The sequence below is a fragment of the Rhinolophus ferrumequinum genome, chromosome 5 (assembly GCF_004115265.2).
Source record: "Rhinolophus ferrumequinum isolate MPI-CBG mRhiFer1 chromosome 5, mRhiFer1_v1.p, whole genome shotgun sequence".
Lineage (NCBI taxonomy): Eukaryota > Metazoa > Chordata > Mammalia > Chiroptera > Rhinolophidae > Rhinolophus > Rhinolophus ferrumequinum.
The window spans coordinates 86,085,496-86,112,453 of NC_046288.1; the positions used below are offsets into that span (position 1 = coordinate 86,085,496).

General features: G+C 51.9%; 1 protein-coding gene across 10 annotated transcripts in view; it reads right to left on the minus strand.

Annotated features, from left to right (window-relative positions):
* Window positions 1-26,958, minus strand: part of RGS12 (regulator of G protein signaling 12) — a 125,738-nt gene that overhangs the window by 42,450 nt on the left and 56,330 nt on the right. For 7 of the 10 annotated variants that reach the window (XM_033105987.1, XM_033105988.1, XM_033105990.1 and 4 more), the window contains one exon: window positions 12,284-12,305. In XM_033105987.1, the coding sequence (XP_032961878.1) occupies window positions 12,284-12,305 (22 nt within the window). Of the gene's footprint in view, window positions 1-12,283; window positions 12,306-12,586; window positions 12,693-15,406; window positions 15,499-24,405; window positions 24,545-24,658; window positions 24,799-26,958 lie in introns of those variants that run through there. The other 3 variants (XM_033105997.1, XM_033105998.1, XM_033105996.1) reach the window with 3 other exon arrangements.

Sequence of the window (26,958 nt, forward strand, 5' to 3'; positions counted from 1 at the left end):
GATGGGTCTAATATACTGGTAACTAAAGTTCCCAAAGTGGGGCGGGCGAAAAATACCTGACCCTCGACAGACCCCAAACAGCATCTAGACAGACAAAGCCAACCCAGGACTCCTCATAATTGAACTGCTGGCAGCCAGCAGGAGGGAGGTGCACACCTGTCTCCTCAGTTTATGCAGCTTGGCGGTGGGGACCAGTACCTCCCATCTGCAGGACAGCTACTCAGGTAAAGCCCCTGAGGAAAGCCACTGAGACCCCCAACTCCAGGGTCTACTTCTAGACCTTCCCCTAAATTATTTTGGCTAATCTGATTTGCAACACTTTCTCTTAGCAAGTTTACACATATTCTCCTGAGAGTGGATCTATTAAAATTTCCAGACCATTTTGAAAGTCCTCAGGTAAAAATCTTCAAACATATAAAACAGTATTATTTTAGTAAATTATTAGAGTAGAACACAGAAAAGTGCACAAATCGTAAGTGCAAAGCTCGCTGGATTTTCACAAGTGAACACACTCGTGTAACCATGTCCCAGATCCAGAGCTGGGCGTGAGAGCCCCTGGGGCTGCTGTAGGGGAACTGCTCCCGAGGGAACACGGGGCGCACTACGCCCACCACCAGCCCGGGGGCGCACTACGCACTACGCCCACCACCCTCCCGGGGGCGCACTACGCACTACGCCCACCACCCAGGGCGCGCACTACAACAGTCCAGTTTCCCACACTCCAGTTTCCTGAGCGAGGCTTTCCCCTAGAATGAGACTGATCAGCTCCTTTGCAGTGGGAAGGATACACACCATCTTCCAGGTCGCGCCTCTGGAAGAGAAGGAGAAACGGACACAGGAGGAGAGGGGTACCAAGGAGACCACCACTGCGATTTTAATGCTTTAGAAAAAATATGCCCAAATGTTAATGTGTTACTTCTGGGAGGTAGGTATGTGGTCACTGATCTTATTACTTTTGAACGTCTGTTTGCCTGAAAAAAATTCCACAATATAAATAATTACTAATAAAAACTCTCTCCAAATATCTTGTAGAACTGGAAAGAAGTCAGTACACTGCAAGGTATCTTGGCGGAAATCAAGTCTCCACGCTTCCAAAAACGAAAATCTCCAATCTGACGAGTGTTTACAAATACTTAGTGCTTTGTACCCTCTAAGTACACTATGTTATTCTGGGTATAATTTTTAAGTTCAAAAGCAAACCATAAAGAATGTGATACATTAAACCAAAATAAAGGGTCCTGGTTAAAGCAACCCCTCTCGCATAGCAAATTACAAATTAACATTCCATCTCTACGATTTAGCAAACATTTTTGAAGAATGTGTAATTAGGCTGCTGTTTTGCTGATGAGGAACATATGAATTTCCAGAATTCTCTACACATACCCATGGCCCTGCCCTGAAACCTTTACATTTCTCTTCCTCTTTCATAATTGTATAGAAGGCAGACTCATCTCAACACTCTCACAGTGTAAGACCCAGTACTTAAAGGATGGATGCAGTTCAGCTCCCCCAATGGACGGAACAGTGGCGGCACCCCGGGTTCAGGCCGCCGTGGGACAGGCCAGCACGCGCTGTCCCACACAGCGAGCCTGGCAGGCGGATGGGACACCGAGGACGGCAGAGAACACCAGGCCCTCGGAGGTCGGAGGTCGACCTGTGAGCTGCGCGGCTGTGGGCAGAAGCCACACCCTCCCTTCACGGCCGTGTGGTGTGAGCCCGGGAAAGCTGGTCACAGCAGCCTGGCGTGTGTGGCGCTGCACAGAAGGAAGGAGTCAGGGACTGCCCTCGAACAACTGACCGGAACACAGGGAGTGGTCCTGTGGGTGGCATCTACTCTGGCAGGCAGGAGGACACTAGAGGAGAGGCCCTCCAAACCCTAAACACCTGAGGTCGTGTGCCACTTCCAGAAAGCACCGCTTCCTAGGAATGTGATGCACGTGGAGAACAGCGCCTGGAGGCCGACCCAGACAGAGCTGGGGGTTGGACTGAGGCGGGAGGAAGGAGAGACGCCAGGACTGGAGGGGGAAGTGGGGACCCTGCACTGGATCTGACTGAGACCGTGCCTACCATCATTCACCAGGTACCCGGCCCGGGGATAAGGAGAGGGTAGAACCCAGAAAGACCCAGACCGGCAGCCAAGCCCAGTGAGCGATACTCAGCCCTGGCCAGGTGTGCTCAAACTGTGGGAGCGGAGCCGGCTGAGCCCCGGAGACAGCGGAGCAGGTCCTGGACCGAGAGGAGCAGGTCAAGGAGGTCTGGAAAGCAACAGGCTATGACGACCTCCTTTCCTCTTTCATTTCCTACTGAAAGTTCTACTTAAAAACAAAACAAACCTGCACGCGACAGCTGCCAGGTAAGTACAGGCACTGGACCAGGCCCACAGACACTCCTTTCCCCACACCCACTACAGGTGGGGGCAACGGGGAATGGAAAATCAGCTACAAACCCAACAAAAGCAACCAAAGAAGTGGGCACAGTATCATGCCATAGCTTCAGACATGAGTAAGAAATACAGGGGACGGGGGAAGCCAAGGAAACATGTTTGAAAAAGGTGTTGACAGGTTTTTATGTCTGACCCACTCCCAAGTTCCCAGCAGTTGTCCTGGAACAGGAAGCTGAGTCAACAAAATCCCGAACATTCTTGCGAAGGCAGTGGTGTGTGTTGGTTTCATATGATCTCAGATCCACTTGTTTATGACTTAGGGGAAGTTGTTTTAATCCACTTTTTATGACAAAAACAAAAATAACTTCTTTTTAAAAGTGAGGATGTTTTGACGTAAGAACGAAGTAAATTAAGAATGAAGTGAATTATGTCAGGATGTCATCCTCTCATCCAGGGTTTCCGGGCGGGAATTCTTTCCCGCCCGTTCTCGGGAATTTTTTTCGCTTTCCTGTTCCCAAATCCCGAAAAAAGTTGGTCGGGAAATCAGGAAAATCAGCTCCTTGAACCCAGTAATACCCACAATGGGAAATAAACGTACTACTCACAATGTATCTCTTAAACATTTTTCCTATCTACACTATCTAAAGTTACATTGTGTTACAATGCTGCACGCCACCAGACATGCACCCGGGACACCAGAATCAGCTATCACATGACCAGCTAATTTTACTCTTGTAAATCGAGCACATTTGATCATGGAGAACAGAAAACAGTTTGTATTTACACATAAATATTTATTTTCACAACCCAGGATTTGACTACAAAGTCATCTTCAGGTGAACTAACTCAGGAAATCTAAGGTAGTTTACCTTAATATGATGTTATAGTCAAATCCTGGGTTGTGAAAATAAATATTTCTCTGTGTAAATACAAACTGTTTTCTGTTCTCCACGATGAACCGTTTCCACAAAGTGACGGCTGATAGTACCAACCGCACTCGATCACTTATGGAAAGAAAGGTATTATGAAATATTGAGATGTATGTTGAATTGCTTACAACCTGTAAGATTAGCAGTTGAAGCCTTAAGCGATAGAGAAGCTAATATTCTCACAAGTGAAGGAATTTTTAAGTTCCTGTTCAGTAATTTAGAAAAACAGAATTCTTCAATGAGCCAAATGCTTTTAAAGGAAATAAAATTTGAATTGGTTAAACATAGAAATAGAGATCTTGTGTGTCTCACAAAGTACTTGAGTAACATTAGCGGTCTATGTGAGATGGAAGAGGATGGATTTTTTGCCTTGTCAAGTAAGAATGAAATTGCACGATTGGCGAAGTCATTAATGGAAAGACTTTTTAAAGGAACATTTACAGCAGAAGTTCCAAGAGAAGAAATAAAGGCTGTCCTTACAGAGAGTTCTGACATTAAATCAGAATCTGATCCGAAGTGTGAACTGACTAAAGCAATATCAGTTTCGACATCACAGCCTAGCCCTCTGCATGCAGACCAAATATTTGCTTCTCTAAGGGAGGAATGAGCTTGTATGAAGCAACTCATTCTCTCTCCCAACTTGAAGATGCTTTTAGACGCACTCATAACAATTCGACCAACGTCTACAGAAAATGAAAGAAATTTTTCCACATCAAGTATATTTGTTACAAAGTGAATATCACGATTGTCTGATCGGGCAAATAATGCTCTATGTTTCCCAAAGTTTCATTTTAAAAATGACAAATAAAAACTAATTGAAGTATTTTTTAAATTTTCAAACGAATAATATTTGTATTTGTTTTCTATTAATGTTTAATAAATAAAATATTTATATGAGATTGGTAATGTTAATACATTGTGTGATATATGTAAAAACTCACTGTATACTTTAAAGTTTGGTTAAATAAACTTTGTATTAATTACATTGTTTATATTTTAAGAAAACCTGAAATATAACAGAAACCTAGCCAAAATGACACCGTAGTGACCCCTGTTTAGCACTCAGGGCAAGAGATGCACTAGTCATGAAATTCCGGTCAACCTCCACTTAGGAAATTTTATTTACTCAAGTTTTGCATTGTCATTTTACATGTAGGAGTGTCTCGAAACCTCTGAAAGGCTGCGCTGGGGCCACGAACCCTGATTGCCCTACCTTCTCTATGGCTTTTCTGTTTATTAACATTTACTATTACAGCCATTATTACAGATGATCAACGAAAATTAAATAAAAAAGATTATTTCAGGAATTCTCGAGAATTCTTGGGAAATACGATTTCCCCGTTCTCGATTCCCGAAGGTTCCAAAATGTCAGGAATTTGGAAACCCTAGTCTCATCTGCTGTCATTAATAAGCAGACAGCAGCTCACCAAGGGACCCGATTGTGGCTTATCGATAAGAATGTGTGGAGAAGCAGCTATGGCAAGGGGACATTTAGACTATAAATACTGCGAGTTTGTGAGCACTATTCGAGCATTTTGGTCCAGGCAAGGCACACTTCGCTGACCTCAACAGCTCTCCAAAGATCTCGAGATTTCTGTTCCTGCTGTGGCCAAGGCAACTCTTTGGTTGGCAGGGGTGCTAATCTGTGCAGTGTCCCCTGGAATGATAACCCTCAGAGCAGCCTGGCCTGCCCGCCAACACCGGCACCTTCGTTCCCTAGCAACGTGCTCTAGCAACAAGGGACAGTATCAGTCTCTGAGTATAACTTTGCCGTGTCCTCCTAAAACAAAACCAAACCGGCAGGATAATGAGGAAGCTAGGGGAAGTCCAGGATAAACCCTTGTGGGGAGAGCCCCAGTTGGCACAGAGGGCTCCGTCTGTGGTGTCTCTGGGCTTGAGAACGCCAGCCCCAGAAAGCACAGCGATCGGGACCACGGGGACCGCGGGCATACGCAGGTGGGAGGACGAACTGATGGAGAGGTAAATGGACGGGGGGTAGAAGGATACATGGAAGGATGGGTGGATGAAAGGAGGTATTTACCACACAAAAGGCAAACATAAAATCTGGTCTGGAAGAAAACACAGCCTAAGAACTTTAAAATCCTTCACATTCTAGAAGAGAAATCCTTCACATTCTAGAAGAGAAGAGGAGAATGCAAAGCTGACTAACCAAATTGAGGACACAATCAAGACTATTACAGGACCAATAAAAAGTAAAGAGGCAAGATATGTCTGAAAATCAAATTAATGACATAGAAAAAAAGACCTTTACCACCAAATTGCCTTTTGAGTATAACAAGAACGGCCTGCCTTCTCAAAGCAGCAGAAACATGAGGAACAGAACAGCCAGTGGCTCTTAGATACCTTCCAGGTGAAGCAAAGAACCTGAGAGAGGCGGCTGGTAGAGGACTGACATAAGCCTTCTCTCCTTCGTTTAGTACAGAACCGGGCTGGGTGCCCTGGGGGCTCCGGTGATGGCGCTACAGCCACACACGTGCCAGTGGACGGCGGTCCCTGATGCAGACCTGGAGGGGAGGGGGCAGAGGAGGGAGAAAGCAGAAGGAAGGGTGGCTGTTCAGGCTTCCCACAGGGAGCTGAGCAGACACAAGCTGAGGGAACCGCAGGAGCAGCCAGAGTGCGGCAGAGGCCACAGTGGGGACACCACCGAGAGACCTGGCCCGCACTGCCGACCTGGTGCGTCTGCTAGCGTGGCTCCCACCTGTGTCCATCTGCCCGGACTGCTCTCTGTGTAAACACCTGCGGCGCTGTGCAACTTTCTGGGTTGTTGGATTTGGGCTGATTTTTTAGAACCACTTTCTGTTCTACTTTTTCTTCTTACTTAAATTATTTATAATGCGTAAGTATTACTTTACCAAGAAAGGTCATTCTTCTCAAATATTAAATCTGTAAAAATAAAGCAGATAGTAAAGGTTCGGTGACTTGGAGAACAGGTCCCGTCGCACCGCTGCTGCCTCTCCCTGTACGATCCTGCCTCCCCGGGCCTCCGTCTCGATTCCAGCCTCTGGCAAAAACAGAATCCATCGGTCTCTCTGGGGTCTGGCTTCTTCTGCAGAGCACGCTCGCCGAGGCTCAGCATGCGGGTGTGTGCAGCTGGAGCAGGTGAGGGCCAGCGCTCCCTGTCCTCCCACTGGGCCCACTGTGCAGTCCCCCAGCCTCCTGCAGATGGACACGTGGGCCTGGCCAGGAGGGGCATCATTAACATGGAAATCAACCCGTCAGACACAGGACCAGACACAGGGCGGTAGGCAGCATATGCTCTCTGCAGGGAGCTATATGGCCTCTTCTAGCCCCTGCGCCTCACTCAGAAAGTACCAGGGCTACAGGTCTAAACTGCTTGTACCGGCCATGTGGTCAGAAAGCTCTCTGCAGAAGATTTGCAAACCATATCTGATAAGGGATTCATATCCAAAATATAGAAGGAACTCATACAAGTCAGTAATAAAAACCCCATAACCAGATTGAAAATGGGCAGAGGACCTGAGTAGATAGACATTTCTCCAAAGAGGACATACAGTTGGCCAACAAGTACATCGAAAGGTGCTCAGAATCACTAATCAACAGGGAAATGCAATCAAAATTGCCATGAGGTATCACCTCACACCTATTAGGATATCTGTTTTCAGAGACAAGAGATAACAAGTGTCAGCAAAAATGTGGAGAAAAGGAATCCTCGTGCACTGTTGGTGGCATTGCAAAATGGTGCAGTCTCTATGGAAAACAGTATGGAGCTTGTTCAAAAAATTAAAAATAGAACATATGACCCAATAATCCCATTTCTGGATATTTATCCAAAGGAAAGAAATCAGCATCCCAAAGAGACATCTGTACCCCCATGTTCATTGCAGCACAATTCACAGTAGTCAAGATATGGAAACAACTGAAGCGTCTACTGACAGATGAATGGAGAAAGAAGTTATGGATACATACAACGGAATATCATTCAGGCTTTAAAAAGAAGAAAACCCTGCCTTTGCGACACGATGGATGAACCTGGAGGACACGACACTGGGTGAAATAAGCCAGGTACAGGAAGTCAAATACTGCATGACCTCACTTCTCCATGGAATCTGAAACAGTCAGACTCGTAGAAGCAGAGAGCAGAACGGTGGGTGCCAGGACGGGAGAGGGCACAGGGAGATGCTGGTCAGGATATATAAAGTTTCAGTGAAAAGATGAACAAATCCGGGGTCTAAGGCACAGCCTGGTGACCACAGCGAGTAACAGTGGATTGCACATTTGAAATTTGCTGACAGAGTAGATCTGAAGTGTTCTCACTACAAAACCCCCAGGTGACTCTATAGGTGACGGAGTATACATCAGCTGGATCGTGGTGATCACTTCACAACGTACATGTACATCGAATCACCACATCATACACCTTAAATACATGCAAGTTTTGTCAATTATGCTTCAATAAAGCTGGGGAAAAAATAAAAATCATTTTTAAAAGAAAAAGAAACAAGAAACTGGTGCAGGAAGTAGTTACTGACACCAGAGCTGCGTCAGGACAGCGCACGCAGACCTGGCAGTGCGCTTGGCCCAGGGCACGTGACCTTAACTACAGCGCTTTTCTTTTTAACAGTCTCTACGAGGCCCAAGTTTTACGATATAATCTTAGTGATTTAAGGGTGATCAGCTTAAGTGACACGTCTAATTGCCTTCCACTTTGGTCACAATTATGAAATGACCCTAACCGGCTGGCACTACCTCTCAACTACTAGTTACACAGGAACTAACTAGCAAGTGCCGTCTCCCCGCTACTGAGCTGGGTCAGGTGCGACCCAGAGTTTACAAAGTCAAGGTCGGGTGCCGGGCCAGATGAGACCCAGCGCAGCTCCACGGGCTCTGCCACTCAGGGCTCCCCAGCTGCCAGGGGACAGGGAGCTCCACTGAACCTGCCTTCCCGGCCGCTTCCCAAACCTGCCAGCCCCTGAGTGCATGTCTTTTTCTCAGATATTACTTCTGATGTCAAAAAGGTTCAAGTTTCTATGTTAAAACGATAATCAGAAACATTAGAAATTACTGCTTGTTAGTTTCCAGCATGGAGTTTACCGTCTACTTCAAAATGATTTGTCTTAGATGAGAAGTGATGATAAGTGCCAGCTTGTGGGAGACAGAAGACACGCTTGCCGGGGACCGTGGCTGCCACCGGGAAGAAGAGGCCGAGTGGGTCTGCGGGGTTTTTGGGCCCTCGGGCCCAGGGGCAGAAGCAGCACCAGAGAGGCTGGCCCAGCCCCATGAGGGCTGCTTCTGTGGTAGCTCTGCTTCTGTGTTTCACTGAACAGGACGCTACTAAGCTGTTTGCTTGTTTTCTGAGAGGGTTTCACTGAAAAGGAAAAGCTTGGCAAGCCCCTGTCCTGGTGGCGGTCTTCCCTTCCTGCTCTGGCTGACGTCTGTGCACATTGCAAATGCCTTGACTGAATCATTCACTCGACAGAACTTCTCGTAGGTCACTTTTGGGGGTGGGGGCAGTATGCAAAACCAGACACAGACAGATAATTAATCGACAGGCCTTGTCAGTTATGTTGCAAGGAAATGAAGTCTGGGCTGATACTCAGAATAAGGGCTGGTGGTCAGTGCAGGCGCCTTTGAGGGGCGAAGGGAGACAGGGTGGGAGGACATCTCCTGGTGAGGCCTGAGAAAGTGCTGGCATAGCCCCGAGGACAGTCTGAGCAGGCGGACGGCGATACCCAGGTAGGGTTAGGTGGGGGAGCAACCTGCAACAGGGCAGCAGTTTAGGTGAAGGGAGTGGGGCACAGCTGCAGCCTCCTGAGGGCTGGGCTGCGGGAGGTGGGGAGTGAGGAAGGTCACGGACACAGACGAGCCCTCACGGCGACTGGGAGAGTTGGGGACCAGCACGCGTGGAAGGGAAAGCTGAGAGTGAGGCTGGACAAGATAAATTGGTGTGTTTATGAAGCAGCCAAAGTGGAGGTGTTGCGTGGACGTGTCACAGACCCAGAAGCCAGACTTTCCCACGGTCACAGCCCAACATGTGCCAGTGAATGTGGGCGTCTGTGTGAACGCTCCCTGACACCCCTAAGTTCTTCCAAAGCTGTATCCAGTAATGGCAGAAAACACTCGACCTTTCGAGGACGTGTGCCTTGGTGGGAGGAGAATGCTGGCAAAGCTGCTGATACAGAGTGAAGTAGAAAAAGAGATCAATACGACCATGAACTCTGTTCCGCTCGAAGCCAGGATCGGAGAGCCGGACACGCCCACCAGCAAGGAAGGTCTCACCTACTTCCTCCCGGCCGCTGCCGAGACCCCTCACATTGTGTCTGAACGCGAGGGCATTCTGTGTGAACAAGTGTCTGAGTAACGTCCCACAGCCACAGCATTACATCTTTAAGCCTCTCTCTAATGCTGGACTGTTCTTCCTTTTCTGGAGGCAGAGCCTGCCTACCTGGACCTCAGCCCGGGCCCGGGTTCGCCCTCTGCAGACTGACCGCTACTCCTTCTGTCACGGGCAGCCTTTGTCGACGGGGAGCAGTCATTATGAGCCCCTCTCCTTAGGAGAAAGTGGAAAAACACACCTCAAGTGGCCAAAGATTACAAAAATAGTATTGTCCAACTTCCTTAAAATAAAGCCACAAAACGTAAGAACACACGTTATAAAAGAATAATGTGTGAGATGGAAGCCAACAGCCACACGAATCCAAGCTGTGTCCCTGACAAGGGTGACGGCACACAAACATTGCTGAGTGAGCGGTCCACTCATGGCCACGGGGAGGCTGGGGGACCAGACCATCCCACCGTGCGAGCAGCTTGCTTTCCAAGCGGGCTCCTGAGTCACTGCGTGGAGCCGGGTGTGTTCCCACAGATACGGCTGCCGGAGGACCCAGGCCCCTCAGTGAGCTGAATCTGCTGCTCACCTCGGACAAAAACATCCCACTGTGGAAACACACCCCGAGTTTCCACCCGGATCCTCTCAACAGACTCTTGTCCACTACCGGGGAGGGCAGGAAGGGTGGAGTCCCCCATCCCCCGGAAGCGGGCTGGAGGAGCTGGGACTCTTCGGGAGACGGGTGGGAAGCCAGAGCACAGGAGCCTCGGCAGCCAGGGGCCCCTCCACGGCTCTGTCGTCGGCGACCCCGAGTCTGAGCACAGTCACTTCACTTGGTGTCTACACGGCCCTGATCCACTTGGGCCGTTTCTGCCTTAGAGTCTTTGCCGATCGAGATGACAGAATGTAGTATTATGCCTCCTAGAACTAACATACAAATTAAATGAGAACTTCTTCTTCTTACTTATAATCAGAAAAGAAATTGAAGAAGGAAAAATAAAAATGTAAAAAAAGAAAGAAAACAAATGTAAGCTGTCAGGTGCAGTTCCTGAAATTCAGGGCAAGCTTATGACACAGTGGCCTCTCCCCTGCCCCTCCCCCACAGTGGCACCAGGGTCTCAAGTGCAGGAGCAAGGCAGGCCCAGGGGGGCACACAGCCCCCGTGGGGAGGAGGAACCGCTGCCACCAGCCAGGGCACCACTTCCTTAGAAGGACCTCAGGGCTGTGACTCAGGGCTTCCTACACTTGGGAAGTTTAGCTTTGTAAAAAACTATAAAACGGACTCTATAATAAAACTCCCTGCGATTCTTGCATCTGTTGCTGACTGAAGAAAACTTGAGAGATGAATAAAGCTTAATATTCATGATTAAACTGAACATATTAAATAAACTTCTCAAATTGATACATTTCCTGCAGAAATGAGTCTTTTACCAGAAAAGAGAAATTAGAGCACAGTAGAAAGGGTAAGCGTGAACAGAATCTTATAAACACCATTCACTTTTATCTTGGATTTGGTGACAGGTCCTATTTCTTTTTAAGGAAGTTATTCCCACTCCCAGCTTAAGACAGATTAAATGGCATGGTTATCCTTGTACATAAAATAGGCAACATAATTCCTTTTATGATAAAAATAAAGCCCCAAACACAAGCTTCTCTGGTCTCAGCTTCTGACCCACCACAGGGCTCCCGGCTGCGCCCTTCCCTGTAAAGCAAGCCTTCCTGAGGTCATGGGGAGGCCGGCGGTGTGGACACCAGTGCCCAGACCACACTCAGCTCCCCTGTAACTTACAATAAGGGGGCAGCCTCCAGCCTCATCACATGCCCCTGCTGGGACAGTCTTGGCTGTCACCTGGACTTCAGACCCACAGCCAACGTATAAATGAAAATCAAATGCTGGCACCTTTTGATAAATTTAAAAATTCAACTCTCAAAAGACAGAAGAATAGATTAATTAAAATCACGTAAACAAACAAACAAACAACCTGTGAGCAAAGGCACTTCTATCAGTATTATAAGAAACGAGGAACATTTGGGAGAAACTCTCCAAATCACCTTGGAGAGCTTTTTAAAAATCATGGAACGAAAGCGATAAGCATTACATCAGAGAAATCTGAAGTGAAATAAGACCTCTCTGCCATTTCCTTTTTGGATCAGTCCCATTAAAACAATCCTGTGCACAAAATTGTTTAAAGACAAAGTTTTTGATTCCTCTTCACCCCACAACTCTCAACTCATCTCTGACACTTGTCCTCAGAAAGGGAAATTTAGCAGCTGAGAGTGTCACCCGTATTTCCAGAATTGCTCAAATTCAGCCAGAGCTCTGAACTCTTCCCTTGTTGGTTATACAACCGGGGACAGCAGGCTTTGACTTGTCCAGAGCAGGTGAGGGGCCGGATGCGCGGCCCCACCCTCGCCGGCTGCAGCTGTGCCATCACGCTGAAATTCAGGTTCATGACACGTCTCTGTGGTAAGCGGCTTCCACACACATTGCCGCCACCTGGGAGCCAGGGAACGCTCCCCAAACCAGCCCAGGCAAAACCCTCCCCCAAGGGGATGGGGAATGGCAAAGAAATCCCCTTTTTGGCGTGAGCCAATGGTAAATACACTTTCACAATTTGAAAACTTCATTAAAAATAATAAAAACATACATCAGAAATTGTGACTTACCACCGTCAGATACAGTTGCAGACTGAAAGAAAAGAGAGAGAGACATGAGTTAATTACGCCTCATGACAAATTCAGGAGAAAGCACATCCATCTGAGGAACAAAATGGGGAGCTTCTGTGGAAGGTTCTGGTTCTCCGTGCCGGTGTCCCAGGAAAACCAGACACCTCAGTGAGTCAAGAGTTACGCTCCCACTTCCTGGGAGAACTCCACCCAAGCCAGTGAGCCAGGCCACAGCAGGACGTGCGGAAGTCATCGTCATTTTCACTGGAAAAGAACGAATCCCACCGTGTTTGACATCACAACCTTAGTCACAGCCTCACTGAGGACAAGTCTACACACACGTTCCAATCTCATCAGCCAAGGGCTGCCGTCTGGAGGGCACACACAGCACCAGGGAGGCAGGCGACCTGCAGAGTCCGTTCAGTGCCACTGGCTTGCAAGTCTGCCGTGCCCTGGGCATGACACACCCTGCTTGGCGCTCACGCCCTGGGCACCAGGCTAACTGGTGTCACCTCCACTCTACAGGGCAGAATCCAGGCCCAGAGAGGGCAAACAGCTCCCTGGAGATGGGTGAGCCCACCCATACCCTGGACCACCAGGCCCAGCCACCACCAAATGGGGCAGGAGGGCCCACGGCAGGCAGGTTGGGAGACGTTTCAAGGAGGGCGTCTAGGAGAGGCTGAGAGACTGAAGGAGAGGAGGGCGGCTGGCTCGGAGGCACGGGGGCAAGAACCAACACGTCCCACAAGGCTCGATGCAGGCTGGTGCTGGAAGAGGCGGGCGGTGGAGGGAGGCCCTGGCATGACAGCTCCGAGCACTGAGAGCTACAAGCAGCTGGGGGCGGGGGGCGGGGGGGGTCTGAGAAAGTCTGTCTGAGATGGGCACTCAGCTTTCAGGCTGCCACCCGAGGGGAGGTCACTTCCACCTGGACATGTGGAGGGAGGAAGAGTCTGGGGGAGTCGGGAAAGGGGCGGGAACCGGGGCTCAGAAGGACAGGGTCTGGTGACAGACACCAGGAGGCATAAGGAGCCTGGGGGGCAGGGGGTTCCAGCAGCCTCGGTGCAGGCACTGGGGTCAGGAGACCGGGGACATGGGACCCTCCCAGCTCTGAAATAAGAGTAAAGCGCTTCTCAGTGGCCGCAAAGCCCCAGGGCTCTGGTGGGAAATGGACTCACAGCCTCTCTGCAGGGGGAGGGGAAGGCTTTGTCGAGGGCACAGGTGACACCTGGTGGGACGAAAAGGACGCCTAGACAAGCTGGCTGACCAGAGCTGGTGCCTCGTCCGCGTGACCACACACAGCGCCCCTTCCCTGGTCCTGGGCCTCCCCAACTAGCGGAGGTCATGTTGAAGACCCCTCGGCCAAAATGCACACGAGCGAGGCCCGAGGTCCGCCGGGTGAGCCAGGCTTCCAGCGAACGCCCCTTGTCATCGTGGCCTCCGTCACGGAGAGCCAGAGCACGTGTGTGTGGCTAGAGCTGCTACCCACGTCAGCTGGCATTCTGTGCTTTCTGCTTGAGTGCCCCGTCCCCAGCCTTGGGGGCCCCCAAACCTTGTCCCCCAAGTGGCACAGCCGATGGGGGACCTTCTCCATTCCGAGCAGACCTGGTCTCAGCCCTCACCTGGTGGAACTTACACCTGAAGTCCAGGGAGCCAGCTAAGCGCCCCACCTCCACCCCCAAGAAAGGGTCTGACCTCAGACAGTGAGAGGAAGCCACCTCCTGACGGGCTGTCACTGTTTCGAACCGTCAGGAATCCTGGGTCAGAAATACTTTGAAACTGTCTCTTGGCACCTTATCAATGTGTTTTCAATAGTAAAAACATACTGTTATGTGTCCCGTTTTCACACTCTCATCTCCCACACATCAGGCAGAAGAGCGGCCTGCAAGCCAGGCGTTGGGTATCGGCCCTCAGCCGAATGGGGCTCATCCCCGCCCCAGAGCGGGTGGGCCTCCTTCCAGGGCTGACCAAAGCCCGTGGACAGCGGTCTTTCTCCCACGCTCGTAATAAGTCACCTCCAGTCATGTCACACATTAAACAGTATCAAAGGCAAATTATTCCAAGATTAAGAAAATCTGCGAGGCCACACGCAAAACCAGAAATACTGTCATTAATAATAATCTGAAAAATAAATCATAAAACATAAACTTTATCTATATGAAGGGCACAGTTTACTTCATGTCACAATCAGAATTAACACTAAATTCGTAGGCTTTTAGCAGATGGAACAAAGTGCACTAAAAATCTCTACATACATCCCCAAAATGAAGTGAAATGAAACAAGACCCAGGACAGAAGGGTGTCGCTGAAGCCACAGAGACGAAAGAAGGTGGTGGCTGACAGCGGGGTGCCCACAGAGAGGCGGGGAGGTGGGTATGGGCCATGTGGCAAGCAGGGCGGGCTCAGGGCGTCTGCTCAGGGCTCTGGGGGGGCTGCAGACTGCAGCCTGTGGGTCCTCGGCACAGAGCGAGCAGACCCAGGCAGAGCTCAATCAGCATGCTTTTTCAAGGTCTTTACCTCTTAGGACAGTTTTAGATTTATAGAAAAACTGTGAAATAACAACAGTAACAAACATGCTTTTTAATACACTGCCGATCCCAAAGAAATAAGGGGAGTCCCTGAGGGAGAAGAGAAGGGAAGGGAAGGGAGAGCAGTCAGCAAAAAAATGCCGACGCTGGGCTGAGTGTCACCGCAGGGCAGGCCACTCACTGGCAGAGGCCTGGGGCCAGGCAGCCACAACACAAGTCCTTCTGGGGAGAAAGCAGCCCAACGGAGGCCCACAGGAGTTCCACAAAATAAGCCCACGCCAATATGCGCTCACAATTCAAAAATCCCCTAAAACCAAGGAAAAATCCACCACAGGAAAGAACCAGCAGAACTGACAATGACAGAATTGGACACTGGAAAGTCCTCATACAGATGTCAAATAACTATGAAATTGTAAAAAAGTAAAAGTCGCAATTAAAAAAAGAGGAAATAAAGTGGCATATTTGAAAAATAATCCCATAGAATGTTTGACAATGGAAACTACAATTGTTGAAATTAAACAATCAAAAGAGAGGTTAGCAGAGACGTAAGGTGGAACAGAAAATGTGGGAATTGGAAGATTGACCTGAAAAGAATCACCTTGACGGCAGCACAGAGATGAGGCATAGAGACGAGAAGACACCCGAAGAGGGCTGAGCAGGGGAACACTCCGAGGAGTGCTGGCTGGCGCAGGGACAGCGCCCAGCAAAGCTCTGCCAGGAATGAGGGCTGTTACGTAGACATGCTCCCAGCACCCACCCCGAAAGGGCTCACCACCCACAGGCCGTCCCTTCAGGAACTTCTCAAGGCCTGGCCACCAGGAAGAAGTATCTAGAGTCCCATGTCTCAGTGGGCCAGCATTTTCCAGGAGGGACTCAAAATGTCAAAGCCACATCCTCAAATGTATTTCCTTCCCTTTTCCCTGTCTGGGTCGCTGTGCCAAAAGAGTACTTTCCAAGCCCAAAACTCTAAGGAAAGTTCCAGGTATCCGGGGAGCTGCAGGCTGGTGGCCTCTGTGTGTCGAAGGTTCTCCTGGAGGGGCCAGTAATTACTCAGAGGTCACAGCTATCCCTGCCCACCCCACACCTCCCTGTAACCTCAGAACCAGCTCAGACTGGTCCCATCCTGCTTCTAAGGCCTTTGGAACCCGAGTTTAAACCTCAGATACCCCACTGATGCGCGACACTTTAACTGCTCCCCCACCAGAACCAAAGGAGCGGGACTTGACAGGAACCTGAACGCCGGAACCCTTTCAGAACGAAGGGTCCGCTGTCCAGGAAGAAACGGTGCTGAAAACCCTCAGAACCCCACCCTGAACCCTAGATGGGGAGACAGATCTGAGCCTCGCCTCTTGTCTCCTTACCGGTCAACTCACAAATGAAAGCTTTTCTCTTTTCTCAAAAGCTGGTGCCATAGCGTTGGCTTCTGTATGTGACAAGCAGTGAGCTCCGCCCAGAAATCCTCCATAAAAGGTAAGGTCACACCTGGATTGCTCCTAACACTAACCAGTGTGAAACGGCACCGGGGAGCCAGCAACACAGCCCTTTTATTCATGGTCCCCCACCATCTCTGCTTACGACTTATCTGGCAACTGGTCACACCCCAATCAGACATTAATCTAAACGTCTCATGGAGACATGTTTATTATCACCCGGACATAAAACCACTGTCCTCCTCCAAAGTCACATTCTATCAAGCAACATGTGTTGACGTTCCCTGAGCAGATTACTTAATTTGCAAACAAATAGTGTATAATGACCACAAACCTAAGTCTTCCATTTGCTGTCCAATACTTTATTTATAAGCGCACACCTGGTGTGTATATCGGTTCTATGACCGACACCCCGCTGCCTGCACAGGAAGGGCCCAGGCTAAGGAGCACGTGGCCAGGCCTCATTCTAGGAGGTGAGGCTGACGGGATGAAGCAGTCGGCGTCGTGCCAACGGTGCCAGGTGGAGTCAGGGCACAGGAGGCCGGAGGTGCCCTGGGAGGAGCAGGGTACAGGGTGCTTCACTGGTGGGAGGAGGAGGTGCAGGCAGGCACGCCACCAGCACTGGGGGTGTGTGGGGAAGGCACATAACCCCTAAATTGTTTCCATTTGCCTTCGGATTGACATGTCAATTCTGACCCAAGTACCCTTTTTGAGCCTGGTTTCATGTTTTTGTGCACATCCTGGCTGATGGGGAAGCAGTCTAAAATGGCACAGGCCCCGAAACCCCCAGACATATTCCAGAAGACCCCCACAGAGAACAAGTAGGACGAACTGCAGCTCAGTGTGACCCCGAAAGCTGGCGTTCCCAGAGTCCTTGCCTACACAGACCACTGACCACCACAAACATTTTGTGAATTAAGACTTAACACGCCTCTTGAGTATTCTGATGCCGGTACAACTCGTTTTCATCTCCTGCATTCTTGGGTTCTTCCTAAATCCCCCAATCCAGTTGTTTTACTTACAAGAAAAGTACAGCCGCAAAAACAAGCTGCCAGGGAAAAAAGGTCCCACTAAATTCACATTTTTCTCTGCTTACAATTTAAACACATACCACAAGTAGGCGGCTCTAAAAACGTCTACAATGCGCCTCCCAGGCTGGGATTCACACTAACATAAATAGATTTGTTTTAAAGGAACTTACCAAGTGTCTTAGTGGTGTGCTCCAAGTTCAGACCAGCTCCCGTCCTCGGTGGGCCTCAGACACCCCCCAGTTCAGTGGAAACTGACTTGTGTCTATTCCTGGCAGGAACTTGGACCACACATATAATTTGTATATAATACGGGGTGCCAAAAAACCGGATACAAGTGGACACTTTGGTCAACGTTGCACAAGCAGTTCGCCGTCATCAGAAGTGTCTGGACGCTGATGGGAACCATTTTGAGCACCTCTTGTAATTGCAGAAGTCAAATGTGACTTGTATTCATCTTCTGTTATCAGTATATGTTGAGTATTACAATTTTAATACAGTTTTATTTTCTTAAAATGTGTATACATTTTTTTGGCACCCTCTATATATATTTACTTGACTTTTTAAAAATTTGATCATTTAAGTTTTAAGGTGACTCCTCACTGGCCCCAGTACATTAGAGAGAGGGTCCATGTGGGGCAGGGACGACCCCGAGAGGTGGGCCCGGAGGCCATGGTGGGGCATCACAGGTCGCCGTGCAGGTCCCGGCCGGTTGGTGGGATTACGAGACTGGGCGCATGCAGCCCGCCCATGCCTGCTCCCCAGCCTGCCCTCTGCTCCACGAGCCCACAGCCCTCGAAGGAACTGTCAAATCAATTCAATGGGCAATGAGCAGCATTTGTTAAAAAATGAAGTAAGATGGGAAAGGAGAACATGAAAGGAAAATCCCAAGGACATTCCAGGGTCCATGCTGTGCTTGGACCTGGCTTCAGAGCTCTGTGCGTGTGAGCTCGCACACGACGTGTGAGCTCGTACATGTGCGTGTGAGCTTGTATACCACGTGCGTGTGAGCTCGCACACCACGTGTGAGCTCGTACACGTGCATGTGAACTTGTATACCACGTGCGTGTGAGCTCGCACACCACGTGTGAGCTTGTACACGTGCATGTGAGCTTGTATACCACGTGCGTGTGAACTCACACACCACATGTGAGCTCGCACACGTGCGTGTGAGCTTGTACACCACATGCGTGTGAGCTCGCACACCACGTGACTCCCGCTGTGTGCTGTAGTCTCAGGACTCTGAGAGTCGCTGCTCGGAAGGACCCAGCCTCACACATCCCCTCAGCGTGGAGCACCCCTCCCTGTGCCCCGACTCTCACCTGTAGCCTCCCCTGGTGAGCCCGCCCACCAGGGCTGCAGCTTCACCCACACCTTCTGAGAAGCCTTCCCTGCACAGCCACGACGACTGTCCTCACAGGACAGCTCCCGGGTCCCGGGTATAGGACAAGGCGTGACCTTCGGCAGACCACGCAGCGGCCTGAGCTAAAGGGGGTGTGCTCCACGGCCCACCCCGCGCCAGGATTCCACAGTGCTTCATCCCACCACCTGCTTTCTCCACATTCACACAGTGGCAGATGCAAGCACACATACACACGTGTGCACACACCACATACACACACACACACACACACACACACACACACTTCTTTCCAGCAGGTTCAACCAGAAACAACTGGACAGAAGGCTCAGGAGGCGAGGAAGAGGCACATCTTTTTAGGTTCAAACCGTGATGTTCACGATAAAGAATTTCTGTGACCCAGGTGATGGTGACAACAAAGGGACGGAGGCATGATGGGCACAGTGACAAACACAGGCCCGCAGGACGCAGGCAAGGGCTATGGGCGAGGAGGGCAGAGCGACGCAGCCAGGCAGGCGGCCCGGCCTCCAGGGCCTTGGTTTGGAAGCAGAGCAGCCGGAGCGCAGAAGTGAGGCTCTGCTTCTTTTTAAAGTGTGTGCACGCGTGTGTGTGCACGCGTGTGTGTGTGTGCACGTGTGTGTCTCCCAAAGAGCTCTTCGATGTTCAGTAAAAATCAAAAGAAACCGAACCAGGCAAACATTTCCACGGCAACAGCATTTCCCTAAGAATTGAACAGCTGATACTGCTGTCACGCCCTGGGTGAAGCGCAAGACGGTTCATTCTAAAAACTTTAGAAGTCGGAGGTGCCAGCCTGATGGGGCAGCGCACGGCCCCACAGCAATGCTAGGGGTCCCACATACACATCTGACTTTAAACAAGAACCCCCTGACCTGGCTGGCCCAATTTAACCAAGACAGGAGTCCCCAATACAGAGAGGGGGTGGTGTCAGAGGGGTCTGGGGCGACACTCGGGATCTCAGGACAGAGCTAACCTCTGCCAGCTAAGCCGGCATGAACCCTGGCTTTGGGAAGTGGCACCGGGTCCAGTTCCCAGGCAGACAGTGGCCGGGAGCCCCTCGGGATGCACACGACTTTACTCCTTTACGTGCTGGACACTAGAATCCAAGGCCTGCCACCTCAAGCTGACGCCCAACACCAGGGGACAGCTTACTCCTAAAGGCCGAGGCTGACTCCCTCCGCCCGAGCAGCCAGACTGTCCTGTCCAGGCAGACACTGGGCTCGGGGCAGTGGGTGCGGGGCCCTGGGGTCGGGCCGGGTGGGGAGATCCAGCTGAGACGGCTGCCACTCTGCTCAACAAAACGTCTGCTCAGCACCTGCTCAGACCCACTCCCGGGACACGTACACTGGTGGCTAGAGACAAATTCAACTTTGTCAGGTCCCCACCTCCAGGCGAGAGCATGGCGCAGAGGAGGGCAGAGGCAAGTGCCCCTCAGGCTGCCACTGGAGAAGGGTGTGGGAGGAGAGGTGTGGTCCCCAGGGCTCCAGGTGAGGAAGTGTCACCACATGGAACAGATGGAGGGTCTGCTGACAGGGAGGACAGAGGGCTGGCCTGAGGGAAGGGCGGGGGCGGGGGGACAGCAGACTGGGGTGTGGGGGGAGAGCAGACTGGGGTGTGGGGGGGGAGAGCAGACTGGGGTGTGGGGCGGACAGCAGACTGGGGTGTGGGGGGGGAGCAGACTGGGGTGTGGGGGGAGAGCAGACTGGGGTGTTGGGGGGGAGAGCAGACTGGGGTGTGGGGGGGAGAGCAGACTGGGGTGTGGGGGGGACAGCAGACTGGAGTGTGGGGGGGAGAGCAGATTGGGTTGTGGGGGGAGAGCAGACTGGGGTGTTGGGGGGGAGAGCAGACTGGGGTGTGGGGGGAGAGCAGACTGGGGTGTGGGGGGGAGAGCAGACTGGGGTGTGGGGGGAGAGCAGACTGGGGTGTGGGGGAGTCACGGTCAGACTTGGACACTTGGGCTGCAGGTCCTCCTGCACATATGTCCGAGGGAGATGCGAGCCGGCTGGGCTGTGGTCTGGAGCGGGGGTCGGGGGAACCCTGCTGCAGAGGTCGGTAGGGGAGGGCAGCCTCCAATTGACCTGGAGGAGAAGGGGGGGCCTGGGAAAGCTGCGCAAAAGCTGGGAGGCGGATGAATCCCGCCGTTTCCAGAGGGCCAGCCGTTCTTCCACGTGTACGACGGCTCTGCTCATGCCGTTGTTTGGGGATCCAGGGAGAGGGGCGTGTGCTTGTCCCCTCGGGACGTGGAAGGAAGGAGGCCACATGCCGGCCAGGCCACAGGAGTGAGAGGAGGACACAGGTGCGCCTTTAAGCCTGGAACCTGGAAGGAAGGCTGCCAGTTCAAGGTAACTCGCTTCTTCACGAAAAAAGGGAAGAGGTGAAAACAGAAACTTACAGCTTCCCTCACTTCTCAGAGGGTAACGAGAATCGGAGCACTGAAAAGTGAGAAGAGGATCGGTGCAGCCATCGGCTGGAGCGGGATAACCTCTGACTGTCCCTAGCAGACCCAAGGCCCCTCCCCCGGTTTTAGGGTCTAAGGAGGTCTGGGCAGAGTGTGGGCTAGGTGCGGCCATGGACAGGGGGCAGGCTGCACCTCCCACCTCAGCTGTCAGGACGCTCGCTGCAGGGCAGTGTGGGGGCCCATCTGGGAGAAGGGGGGGGCAGACAGGCGACATATGTCCACTCATCTGAGCTAGAAAAGAGACTGCCAAAAGCCACAGAAGTCCGCCCGCAGGGGCCCATCTGGACGGGCTCAGAGAAGAGCAGGAGGCGCTCACATGTGCAGCACAGGCCTGACGCCTCCTCATGTCCCAGGCTCCCGGCCACACTGGTGGAGGCCCGCACCCCCTCAGGCTGGTCGGCCTGAGACTCCAGAGGGGACGCTGTCCTGCCCCAGCCACCCAGCCCGGCAGACCCGGGAGAGGAGCAGGGCCAAGAGTCCTGTCAGTGCCACGGGGGAAGGACAGGACAATGGCATCTGGAGCCAGAGCTGCCCTCTGCGCCAGACAGCCTGACTGCTCCTGACGACCTGGCCGGCTTCCTCATGGCGCTTTCACTTCCCCAGGCACAAACGCGCAGCGCTTCCCTTTTACCGCCAGGCTCTGTCTTCCCCAGCCTCCCAGGGCTTGTGTGTGGGGCCTGCTGTGTGCGTGTGTGGACACCACAGCCCAGGAGCCGCCCCGTCCCACTGGGGTCCTACTGCCACCCCTAAGGACGCAGGGGCTCCGTGCTGCCCAGAAAAGAATGCTGGGCTCTTTATAGCGCCCGCCGTTTCATCTTCAGATCCTACACGGAGTCCAGTGCAATAAGAGCCAAAAGCCCTTGGTCTTTGGAAGATTCCTTCCCTCGGACTCAAAACAAATCTGTTACATCTGATGTGCTTCCAAACCCCTGAGAGACAAGCCTCTGCCAAGTGTGTGACACAGCAGAACCTGCATTTTATGACCACGAAGGGAAGGACAGACCACAGCAGTGACAACGCCCAGGCCACCTGAAGCAAACACGGGAGGAGGCCAACACCTCAGCCCAGTGGTGCTGGCTGCTGCGTACACTGAGCGTGGTGGTCACAGGGCTCAGGGACGAAGAGCGGCGGGTCAGCGGAGCCCTGAGATAGGATTGCTCCTCAGCTCAGAGGAGGGAAAGACACCCCATGTTTGGCTTGGTGTGGTGATGCCCTGGAGCCACTAAGCTGCTCCTACCCAGCGTCTGGTTCAGGACACCGTCCGGCCCAGGCCCCAGGGAACCACCCCTGCAGCCGCACACAGTCAACCTGTCACAGCCCTCCTGGGCTGCTGCCCCACCGACAGCACTGGGACGAGGACCCACTAAGCACGCACAGCACCCCGCCCCGAGCACGGCTCCATCAGACATAGCACGGAACTCTGGGTGCCCGTCCAGGCCCACGGTGAAGGCAGGGGGCCACAGCATGTTAAAGCTTTCTTCTGACAGTGTGTGTTTCTTTTAGGCTGTGGGTATTCGCATCTCCTCAATCGGTATCTTACTAGTATCTAAGACTGTGACCCCCCCATTGTGATGGGGTTTAAATATGATGATGGCTTCGTTTGGCAAAGGGACGGTACATTTCCCAAGTCTATGTAATGCCGTGTCCATCTCCCTCTAGGATGATGGGACCGGAGCCGCTCAGTCGGCCCCTGGGCAGCATCCTGTCAGCTCTCCCTGGTGCCTCGGAAACAATGCTGGGAAATAGCTCCTACAAAGGCTGACGAGAGCCCCGTTTCACAACGAGGAACTCAGAGCACAGCTCGTCCTGACCTCTCACACACTCTGGATGGAGCCCAACATCCCTGTGACACCCCCATTTTAAAGATGAACTATCTGAGCAATTTAATTAAGGTCACAGAGCTGGTGGGGCGAGAGCCAGCCCTCCTACACGGTCCCTCGACCTCACCCCCAGCCCCCGCGCCATGTGACCTGTCACCACTGCACAGCTGGCCTGCCAGATGACTCACCTGGCCCCAGGGGAGCCAGGTAGTGCTGCCATCCAGAACCCCTCACCTTCCACTGGCCGCTCCACTCACAGGGGGCAGCTGCCCAGTGTCTGATGCTTAAAATATGACCACACAACCAGATTGTGTTAACACACTCACGTGAACAACTTATTTGTTACTTTGAACACTTGCAGAAATTTCAAAAGGAATCCAAATCATTTATATAGCCAAGTACAAAGGCAGATTTTTAGTGACCTTTTTTTTTCACTTAGAATAAAAAACATTTTTCTAAAACTTGCCGTAATACACTACTGAAATGCAAGTGCAGTCTACACGTATGTAGAAGTAACGAACTGGTTAGTTGGTCCCTGAAGGCCGTAATCCGTGCAAAACTCACTTTCCACCCAAGATGTGAAGTGGAATGTACAGGAATACATGAGTGCACGGCACAAACTGGCCAGACGCAGCCTCCAGGCAAGCGTGCCCATAAACCTCCGAGTGCTCCTGTACCCCACGAATGAGCTCTTTCAGAACAGGGGTTTCCAAAACACAGCTCTGCGTTTTCAAAACACAGGAAAATCTGCACGTGCCTCATCAGCATAATCCCTGACCTGCCCAGCAGACCTATTTCTCTTTCCCATTTCAGAGGAAGGACCCTGCTCATTCTCCTCTACCCCCCCAAACCCGGCACATCGGAAGGGGCCTGTCTCCTGAGTTCTCTACAGAAGCTTCTAATTAGGCATTAGGAAAACATGACGATGCAACAACTGTCAGAAAAGAGTGAATTTAAAATTGGTCCCCAGTAATTAGTGACAATCTTCTGTAAATGCTTTACATTTAGTTTTACCTTCACATCAACACAGCACAGCCACGAGAGGAAAATAAAAATTATTCCTTTTATTTAACCTTGAACATTTAAAAAATGTTTACAATAAATTCAACTTTATCAGCTCAGATAATAATCATTAAATATGACTGCCGGTACCCTATGTATGCATATGAAACGATCAACTCATTACATTCAAAGATGTAAGATATATAACAGTAATTAAGAGTATGATAGATTTTAATACATTTAAATAGTTGAGATTTAACATTTTAACAAAATTATTCACGCCTCTTTAAGCTCTGTCAGCATTATTGTGGTAAGGACAAGAGAAACACTGACGCTTTCCTACGGCTGACTTACAGCACAGGTAGCGTGGCCGCCGTGACAGAGCTTGGGCTGCCACCCACCCTGCGCGACCGACCACCCCCCAAGCCTAGCTCTGGGTGAAGGTTTGTGGGCCCGGGAGGGGGGGGAGCCAGGCATTTACCTCCACGGGAATCACTTTAAGCTCCATGACGCAGACACAAAGGAAGCGTTTTTTCAAAGTTTACACTTAAAAGCTACCATTCTCGAAACAGGCTGAAAACAAAGCAGTAACCAAGCTGCCAAGTCTTCTTTTAACAATTCTGTTTAAAAGACAAGAAACGGCTGCAGTGACTTACCTGCTGACCATTTAAAATGTCCGTTTCCTCTGACATCCCTTTTCCCAAATTCATCGTAAGACAAGAAAACTTCCGAACCTCACCAGGGCCGCAGATCTAGAATATACCATTTACACGGCGGCGTGCCTGTGCATGTCAGAGAAGTTTAAAGACATTTCAGATGAAGTTCCATTTCGCTCCCTCCGTAACCCATGGCAACAGGACACTGCAGGAAGCTGTGGTTGGCCAGGGATTCAGACTCTCTCTGGATTGTCTCGTACAAAGAAAAAAAAGCCGTTTACATAAATCATGCTGTGAGATCATTTTTAAAGTATTTCCTCTACCGAATCAGAAGAAGAAGACTTCAGCTGATGGGGTAATTCTCAGTCAGTACAACAGCTGCAGAGAATTCGTGTGTGTAGCAGCGTGGCACACTTCCCACCCTTAATTACAGGGGCTGGTTCTATTATAAGCCTCCATGTGCCATGTGGGTTTATGTGGTGCCAGCCTGAGGACCTGTCTTCCTAGACCTGCTCTGTCTGCCTTCCAACATCTGACACCACCTGCAAGTGAGGGAACCGTGACAGGTCCTGATTAGGAAAGGAAGAAGGAAAGAAAGAGAAAACTAGTTGCAGGACCCACGGTAGGTAGCATCGCAAAACTACCTTTCAATGTGCTGGAGATTCAGGGGTCAACTGAGCACCCGCAGTGCTTCCTTACTCTCCAGCCTTAACAGCGGGGACATCACGTCTCATCCGAAGGGGAAGGGGCTCCTAGAATGGCAGAAGGAGCAGGCCTCAGGGAGCATCCTGTCCAGGGTTGCAAAGCAGGGCCCACGTGGGCTGGGATGAAGGCCCTTGGGTGTGGGGTCAGGTCACTAGCTGGGCTGGTGCTGAGCCCACCCTCCCTCTTGGTTTTCCCTGGGAGGAAGAAGGGGAACCCGAGCTTTCCCCCAGGAGCATTCAGGGGACAGTCTGCTGCATAGGCCCATGGCTCTATGTTTAATGCAGACACACAACGCCTGCCTGAAGGGTGAACATCTCAGAAAGCGCATTGGCTCAAGCTTCCTCAGACAGCTTTTCTCAAGGGACCAGCACACAGTAAAAGCATGAAAAACAGCAGGAGCAGGAAAGGGTCAGAGGCTTCCTCACCACCGCTGAGCACAGGAACTGCCTGGCCCAGGACCCAGGAAATGCTGGGGACAGTGAGGCCCTGGAGAGGAGGGAGGAGGAGGAGGGGAGAAGGAAGAGGGGAGGGAGAGGGGAGAGTAGAGGAGGGGGAAGGGGAGAGAAAGGGGAGGAGAGAGAAGAGGAGGAAGGGGAGGAAGGACAGGGGGAGCAGGAGGGGATAGTAGAGGGAAGGGGAGAAGATGGGAGAGAAGAGGAGGGGGAAGGGGAGGGGTGGAAAGGGAGGAGGGGGAGGGGGAGAGGGAAGGGGGAGGGGAGGGGAGAGGGAGGAGGGGAGGGGGAGGGGTGGAAAATGAGGAGGGGGAGGGGGGAGAGGGAAGGGGAGAGGGAAGAGGGGGAGGGGAGAGGGAAGAGGGGGAGGGGGAGAGGGAAGGGGGAGAGGGAGGAGGAGGAGGGGGAGAGGGAGGGAGGGGGAGGCCCACCCAGGGCTGGGGGAGTGAGGGAATGCTGGGGGCAGAACTGGACCGAGGGCGAAAGCAGCAGGGGTGGCAGCAGCCAACAGCCCGCCTGCCTGGGGGACGTGGGCAGGACTGGCACCCCACACCCCACGGCAGCCCCCTCTCTTCGTCTGCAGAGCTGCTCCTCCCGGGAAGAGGGCAGCCATGAAACCAGCCACGGGGAAGAGAAGCCTGGTTCCGTCCATCTCCTTCCAGCTCTGCTTCCAGAGGTGAGAAGCTATGCTCGGAGCCTGTGTGCTGTAAACTGTGGGTCTGGCCAGGCAGACAGACTGGACGCAGCACCCCCCTGCACTCATGTTGGGCCCCAGGGCCTGGCACAGCCCAATGGGTCTGGGCACAGAGGAAAGGCTGGGGTGGCCGCAGTGCATGTGGCCTCCAGGCTGGGCCTTGGCAAGAGACAGTGAGCTTCTGGAGGCCACTGGAAGAGGGCCAGCTCCGGACAAGTCCTGCTCAGCCCCCAACCCCGGCCGGTCCAGCAGCGCCTACCTGCGCTGTACTGCCTGCGTGCCAGGCGCTCTGGATGACAGGAAGTACTAGGAGCCCCCAGCTGGTCCCAGAGCTGAAGGGAGCCTGGGCGTCCTTACTGCCTCGGCCCTGGGCCTGCCCAGGGGTCTTCTCTGAGCTGGGCAGCCCGTGTAATGGCAGGAAAGGTCGGGGGGGGGGAGGGGGCTCGGGGAGCATTCCAGCAAGGCCAGAGATGAGCTGAGCGGGAGCAGCATGGTGACAGAGAGAACCCTCCTGCGGTGTGTCCGGG